The following is an 8,290-nucleotide window of genomic DNA, read 5'->3' as shown; positions in this document are numbered from 1 at the left end:
ACTTGGTAGCCCACAGTTATTGATTTCTCCCACAGCAAAGCATACAGTAGAGGAAAAAAAAACATCTGGGGATGCTTCTGCGCGTTTCAAATCTACTTTGTTTTACACAATGTTTGACCTCTGCAGCCCTCGGACTACACAGAAAACAATCTGGAGTGCTCTCCTCCGGCTTTGCCTGTGCGCCGATCAAACACAAAAACGCGCATGCTGTGCAGACGGGAGGGCACGCACACACAAAAACCCCACCAAGGGTCTAAAAAAATACAGTGTGTGAGCCATCAGACAACTTAAAAAATAAATAAATAAATAAAAATACAAGACGCAGCCACAAAGAGCTGTGCTGGCACTTGTGTGTTGAAGTTTGTGGGAGTGCGTCTGCGCTCGTAAACCGTCATCTTAAAGTGAGTGTCCTCCCTCCTCGGCTTTGGTTCGTCATCGAGGCCAGCAGAGATGCAGCCAGCTTTTTGTCTGGCTCACACAATGGACGATGCTGGTGTGAGTCACCCTGCGCACACACACGCACACGGATCCATTCATTCTTCAGTGCCAGCACAAAGTCGGCAAAGCTCGAGTCATCATACGGTGCCCCGAGGCTTGATTATATTTATTCGTGTGCTCTATTTATGGGCTTTAACTAATGGTTGTTTAGACACTAAAAGGACCTGCCAATGGTTTTCTCAAACAAGGTGATTAATGGTTCGGTTTGATCCAAAACGTATGATCCGTTGTTAACCAGTTTGATTTTGACAACCAAAAATACGTCGGAATGAGACAATGGAAAACAGAATAGTGAATAACAAAAGCAGAATTATGTTAATTATATGCACATTTTTAGAAGTAGAAAAGTGTGGGTGTTTCTTTTTTTTTTTTTGCTCCATATAGCTTATCTAGCATCTAGGATGGTGTGGTGATTAGCACCGTCACCGCACAGGAAGGGCTCGGGTTTGACTCCAGCCTAGGGCCTTTCTGAGTGGGTCCTCTCCAGGTAATATGGCTTCCTCCCACAGATATGCATGTGGTTAGGCTAATTGGTGAAACTAAACTGACTATAGGTGTGGATGTGGGTGTCAGTGTCTGTGTTAGCTCTGTGATAGACTGGCAACCTGTCAAGGGTGTACCCCGCCTCTCGCCGTATGACAGCTGGGATAGGCTTCAGCCCCCAAAAGCAGTAAGAATTTTGTCCCCAATTATGTTGTTTTAATCTTTGCAAACCAAAATTGTAATTACCCAGCCTTCTTTCCACCTCCAGCCCAGAGTTAATAGTTATGGAATAGTTATGGAGCAATAGGAAAATGGGCAGATGTCATCTCGAATTCTGGATTACAGACCTTTCTTTCACTCATCAGTCAGTGTTGGGCCCAGTGACAGACAAAGGAAGAGACACAATCTTCATTCTTTAAAGTTACAGTGTTTCTGCCTGTTCTTACTGTACCAAGCTGAATTAAGTGTGACCGGTGCCGGCCATCAGTGTCAGTTATTCATTAATCATCCCCTGTATGATATGAGCATTCACTCATTTTAGTATTTCATTTCTATCCCCTCTTGCATCTGCTGTTGGTGTGTTTTCACTTCCCTGTTTGCCAGATTAGAACATCTATAACTTCCTTACTGGCCCTGTTTGTGTTGTGATTCTGCGTGAAATAAAACAAAGAAATCTAACGTTTCAGCCTTTCACATGTGTTTACGTGTTCAGAATAATCACGTGGGATTATGTTGATCGCTGTGGATAAGGGCTGGAGGACATCCAATAGGTTTGAGGGACGGGGCCCTCAGCAGGGAGGTAACCCCTGCATTAAGAGCGCCCATCGGGACGCCAAAGTCGTGGAGCCCCCAGGCATATGTTGGGGGGCTCAGCAAAGGCGAGTCACTGATGAAGGTCGCTGCGTGGCAGTCGTGCACACCAACACAGACGGCGCTGTTAATTTCTAAAGTGTGTTCGGCTTAATGTGTGACGATGTAAATGAGCTGCAGCGTGCACACGTATGAATTGTTAGTAAAATGACCCACTGCGGCGCCACGATTAGTTACGCAGTCTGTCTGCTGACGACGGAGCCAACCACGTGTGTGCCATTGTTTCTTTTGTCGTGTCTGAATGACTTTTTTTTTTTTTGTCTAGTGATACCACGCCAGCTTCCATGTGACTGCACTGAGAAATTGACGAGACAGAAAAGAAGGAAAAAAAACACCCAACACACACCAGAGTTTGTTCCAGCACATCTTTTCTTTCCTATTAGTTTATTTTTTCAGCTGCTTAGAAAAACAAAAACAAAAGCTCATCACAGATGACCCACCGTCGTCAATCCCAAAAGCTCGTCCGCGCGTCGGCCGGGCCGCTCGTTTTGTCAAGATTCACGAGAAAATCCAAATGAGGGTGCATCTCATTCAGTCGTCGAGTGAGTCACGTGACCCGAGCGCAGGGGTCTAAGGGCACAAGGGGTTGGAGGTGGGGGGAGGGGGTGCCACAGATGATGGGGGCAATCCCCACCTGCCCCAATCTGCTGAGAGAGGGAACCGCTCTTTGCATAATGGATACTGACTGATGGCCTTTTCTTTTTTCACAAAGGAAACTCCAGAAATTCCAAACTTACACACTTGCCAGCAAGCTAGGTATCACTGCTTCAGATGTGTTAAAAACCCACCAGAAGAAAAAAAAGTTTATTTTTAATATATATATATATATATATAAATGAGCTAAATATAATTTAAATACAAACCTAAAAACAAAATAAGACAACAACAAAAGACAAAACAATAAAACAGATCACTTCTTAAGCAGACACACACACGTACAGATGATTGGGATGCGTCTTCAAAAAACATCTGAGCTTAAAAAAAAAAAAAAAATTGTCACCCATCTCATCTAACTAATCTTCTGGGGTGTGTTTCTACCACACAGGATCTTAATTCTTGATGCAAGACACAGAAAATAATAATAATATAAAAACAGCCCACAGAGAATCAGTGGGAACTAAGCATATATATGTGTGTGTGTGTGATTACTCCCAAACAGCTACTTCCTGATGAAAAAGGATGAGCTAACTTGTAGCCACACAACCACGGTATTCCTATGTGTAACATCACTGCTGCATTATTCCCCAAATTTAAGAGGTTTTTTTGTAATACTTGTAATTATATCATATGCAGATTATATATAGAGAGCCCATTTAAAAAAACAAAAACAAAAACCCCCCAAATAAACGTGATTGGCTTGGTATGACTATTGCAGTACACACGTTAGCTGGAATAAGGGTCACACATGACTAGCTAATATGAGGTCAAACAGTTAAGATTTTTCTTGTCGTCATTGTCATCTTCAAATACACAGGTTAATAGTTGTCATTTCTCTCCAAAAGGAAAAAAAAATCAAGACCAAACTACAGTCGATATTAAACACTTGCAAAAACATCCACTGCAAAGAATGGCTTGCGTAGGAGGAAATTGTAAAGAAGCATTGTACTTCTGCTTCATTGTGTGCCATGCTTATTTTTTTCTTTTAGTTGTCACATCACTTTTTCAGTTGTTTTATATTTATATATATTTCCTTCAACAACACAACGATGCGATAAAGTCCTCAGCACGCTCGCTGCTGTGCCCTAAACAACGGAGAGAAAAAAAGGGCAATTGACAAGGCCACTAGTCCATTAAAACATCCTCCAATCCCTCACTATGCTCAACTCAGATCTCTCTCTACTTGAATTCGCCGTTACTCTGCAACGCTGATTCCAATTCAAACTTCCTACTTCTGTTTTTTCTGAGTTTTCAAAGCAAATCGCCTCAAAACGGTGCAAAACAAATCGATCCTGTGCAATAAGGCCTATGACTATAATATCTCATACATATTACCATTGAAACAGGACTTCAAAATGAAACATTGATAACCAAAAACAATAAATGATAAAAAAAATATAATGATGATGATGATGTGGTTAACAAAGCATAGACGTGCACGGCTTAACAGCAGAAGAGACATTCCGTAGCAAGACAAAAACAAAGGAATTATCAGACCGCAGTGTCTGATTTAATTTCCTAATGCTGCTCCCCCCTCACCCCACCCTCTGCAATATTTCTACTGCTTCTATTGGCTGTGTGGGCCTGAGCTTGGGGAACAGGGAGTTGGGGTGCCAGTGGGGTGTGCTCGGAGTGTGTCGTCTCACAGGGGCTCAAGCAGCCATCTGTCACCCTACTCTAGCCAGCCTGATCTTTATCCCCAACCCAGCCTGGCCCAGCAGGCCCGCTGTCTCATCTCCTCAAAAGGGCTTCCTGCTGGGTGGGGGGTGTCGGGGAGACAAAGGCAGGGAGGAGCTGTGGGGGGGCTCCACAGCGAGGCCCTTTGACCTGGTCCCTGGCCTGGCAGGGCAGACAGCCCAGACAGACAGCACTGTGTCTGCTCCCTGCCTCCTCCTCTCTTTTATCAGCCACACAGACCCTGGGGGCTAACGGAGAGACAGAAGAGGGAAGGGGAGGAGGGGAGGTGTGGCAAACGAACACAATGAAGAGACTGACACAGACCACCCCGGCCCCCACCCGCCCCTTCGCTCTCCGTCCTCTATTCATCTCTGGGCACAGATCTCTCTATTCCCCACGGACAGACCGCTGCCCTCTCCTCCTCTCTGCTACGTGACCCCTCTCTTGTCTCTTCCCTCCTTTATCCAGCAGCCAGCCAAGCTCTCAGGCTCCATGTGGCCGAACACACCCACACTGACTACCTATCAGTTACCATCTTCTCAAATGTGTGCCAAATGTGGCACATGTAGTGTTGGCTTTTTGGGTTACCTGTTAGGAGGCTCTTACATGATTTGTCTGTGGTAGTGGTCACCTTTTCTTATCCGTTTTGTTTTTTAATAATGGAATTTACAGTTAAGCTCAATAGCAACATTTACTTCTTTAGGCAACAGAGATTATTACAATGCATAACCAGAAAACATCTGTTGTGTTGGGGTGAGGAGGACACATCTCCTCTTCTCCTGTGGGAGCTGGCACCTAGGCAGTGGTGGTGAGCTTTTGGATGGTACGGTTGTAGTACTGGGTAGTGAGAGCCTCCAGGGGGCTCCAACGGTGCGCATGCAGTTCGATGACCTCCATGAGCAGAGAGCGAGTCAGCGGAGATTCGGCGGGACAAAGCATCTTGTCTCTGACAGCTGCTAAGAGCTCTGTCATCATCTCGGGGAGCTGCTCTTCCAGCAGTCGGCCTGTGCTCTGCAGCTGGTGGAGAGACAAGGAAGGGAGGGTGGGGGAGTAAAGAGGTAGGAGGTCAGAGAAAAGAGTGCGTGTGTGCGTCCTTAACTGAGAACAAGACACAATGTCTGGCACCTTGTTATTGTGGATACAGTCAGACAAGCAGAGGTTCACACACCCTCTGGCCATGGAGATGTGTGCATGCCGAGGCTGCCAGTATGTAATCAAGACTGCAAACATTGTGTTTGCGAGCATCTGGGAACTCTTTTCCAATCAGAGCTCACCTGCCTTAGCCCTTTCTGTCCTTTTAGTTCTAGGTATTACTTTCTGCCGTTTAAAGGATTTATTGCTGCCTGGCAGATTTCCCATTAAATGTGGAGGCTATGGCTCTATGGGTGATGCAGACTGTATTCGCCCCCACCCCACCCACCCCTGATAACAAGACCCCTGATATAGTTTGCAAGATAGTTGTTCCAGGGGGCTAAATTTCTGTGTTTTTACGTTTACATCCTGCTAGCTTCGTTTAAAAAACACACAGCCTCTGGTCTAAAAAACCCACTGCAAAGCCAATTAAGTACTTTAACTGTGTTCTTTTATGGCCAGCAGGGGGCGACTAGTCTTGTTGCAACAAGAAGTTCAAATGTATAGAAGTCTATGGGAAAACGGGCCATCTGCATACCACATTTATGACCTGAGTAAATTCTTTCCTAATAAATTTATGATTGTGGTCGCTACTTTCAAGTCTTTCGTGATGTTAAATCCATCTGCAGAGTACAATTTAGTTATGCTTCGACTGATAATGCTACTGATAAGCATATAGTTTTGCTTCCCAGTTTTAGAAACACTACGCAGCAAAAATGCTCAAATTAAGGCTTCAATATGCAAATCCAGAAACCAATGACTGACTATATCCATCTTTTGTATAGAGATCGAAAATGTGATGTAATTTCCGGGGTAAAACCGCAAAGGATTGTAGGTACGAGTGGCAAGCGGTACTAGGGCACGCAGGCTTTCATAAGAAAACAGTCACACAACGATAAAAAGAAACAAAGAATGGCATTATTAACTGCAATAGCCGGTCACATGACAGCCACGGGAAGCCGACGGGTAAGGAGATCGTTTTTTATCGGATTCTGTCGTGGAAGAGAAATTGTTCAAGCCATGTTTCCGAAGTAACAAAGAGCCGACTGATGGCTTCTGTTGTAGTTATTACGTAATTTATCATAACATAATTGTTGATGAGGGTTACAAATAAGTCTTATATTGATTTGAATTGAATTCGTTGCACTATGCTGCTTTGTTCACTGTGGCGATCCAGACTGGGCCCCCTCTATCAACCTGGGTCATACCGAGTTTAAAGCTGCTACCACAGCGAGATTTGATCGGTTAAGTGAGAGAGCGATATAAAAACAGCCGCGAAAAGTCCCGCATATATGTGCCCAAAGTGTTGTATTGAAGCAATCAAGTGATGAATAACTGTTTTCAAGTAAGTTGTTTTGCAATGGTTATTATTATTATTATTTTTTTTTGCATTGTTGATTTGTTTTTCACCGAAGCAGCTAATAAAGCATAGTGGATTTTTACAATTTTGCCTGTTTCTTGTAAGATCCTATAATAGAATGAAACAATAATGCCAGTTATAAATAAAGACAATAAATTGAATGAATTACGAAACACTTATTTTATTTCTACTGGATCTGAAAATGTAGTGTAATACTACAACCTGAAAAGACAAATAGATTGTGTTTGCCTGTACAGGAGATAAAGAGAAAAAAAAAATTAACAACAGCTGTGAAATGGAATAGTCCAAATCACCAAAGTAAACTGGACCTGGGCTTGTTGCAGGGATCTGAAGTTACCAAACATTTTGTGAGTGTATGCACCCACACTTAGGACCATATAATAATAAATATGTGCGTGATAAAAGTTGGGCAGCACGCTAACGTCCTTACTCCACTCTGTATGCTCGTATAGGTCTAACCTTTTCACTCCTTTGATTTTTTTCCTCGTACTTTTTTTTTTTCTTGGTTTGCCTTTTCGTCAAGTCTGTCTTTGTACGGACCTGCCGTGTTCTCCGTCGTTTTGTACATAACTGTTTTAGGGGCAAATAAAATGCAAGTAGGGATTAAAACCGCAGAATTAATGATTACCGGTGCTGGAAATGCTAACGCTTGATGCAGTGTTTTGATTTTGCTGCCAGTCGTACCTACAATGCAATGCGCGAAAGTCACGTGGTCTGTCAATCTCTATACAGTCTGTGGTGTCTGTATAGGCGAGCACTTGTGTTTGTAGGGGCCAGTTTGACTTTTGAGTATGAAGACTTGACTTTAAGTAATTATGCATTGATACCTCCATGGAGCAGCAGAGGACTGCGTCTTCCTTAACATCCGTCGACTCTAGCAGCTGCAAAGGACAAGAACAGACACTGTAAGACTTACAAAGCAAAGGACTGCGCAAACTAGCACAACACAACTCCAGAAGTAGCACAGTAGAAATGATGGAAGATGCACTGTATACATACAAAAACTGATTTAAACCACTTGATGAAGAGAACAGAAAAATGTGTTCATGAGTTCACAAAGAAACGGGGAGGGACCTAATCCTGATTGTAAATATTTTTGACATTAACATTTTAAATCCTGGAAGACAACACACTGAGCTTCCAGGCTGCCAGCAAACATCACACATCATGCCTTCCTTTACGCACAATGTACATACACACGCAGTAGCACACACACGTAAACACACAGCGTGGCCAAAAACAAACAGTGGATTGGGTAAACATGCTAGCCCCCTCCCACCCACTACCACACACACACACACACACGCACACACCAATGCCGGCCCGCATGCACAGATGGGCATACAAATACTCCCCTGAAACAATGCAGGCAGAGAGAGGTAGAATAACATTATGCCAGAATACGAGCTTCTAGGTTCAGTTTACAGCAGAAGCGACTTTGGCTAAATGCTCAACTCTAATGCTGCCTTAGTCTTCATAACACTGTTTACAAAGCTCTGCTTTGATTAAACTGATGGAGGGAAGGAAGTACCATGGAGGAAGGGGGGAGCGTGTTTTGAAAATGAGGAAAATACTGTCACGTATCAATGCGCC

General features: G+C 43.7%; 1 protein-coding gene across 5 annotated transcripts in view; it reads right to left on the bottom strand.

Moving 5' to 3' along the window:
* Positions 1-2,202: 2,202 nt before the first annotated feature.
* Positions 2,203-8,290, bottom strand: part of ctif (CBP80/20-dependent translation initiation factor) — a 63,477-nt gene continuing 57,389 nt past the window's right edge. For all 5 annotated transcript variants that reach the window (XM_086300960.1, XM_086300965.1, XM_086300964.1 and 2 more), the window contains 2 exons: positions 7,525-7,578; positions 2,203-5,202 (listed from right to left, as the gene is read on the bottom strand). In XM_086300960.1, the coding sequence (XP_086157086.1) occupies positions 4,981-5,202; positions 7,525-7,578 (276 nt within the window). In that variant the 3' untranslated portion in view covers positions 2,203-4,980. The remainder of the gene's footprint in view (positions 5,203-7,524; positions 7,579-8,290) is intronic.

The sequence above is a fragment of the Aulonocara sp. 'chitande type north' Nkhata Bay genome, linkage group LG7, assembly GCF_057382095.1.
Source record: "Aulonocara sp. 'chitande type north' Nkhata Bay isolate Kocher_YH1m ecotype deep benthic linkage group LG7, A_spYH_male_GT1.1, whole genome shotgun sequence".
Taxonomy (NCBI): Eukaryota; Metazoa; Chordata; class Actinopteri; order Cichliformes; family Cichlidae; genus Aulonocara; species Aulonocara sp. 'chitande type north' Nkhata Bay.
Note: the sequence above shows the minus strand (reverse complement) of the source record. Positions and strands in the feature narration are given on the sequence as shown.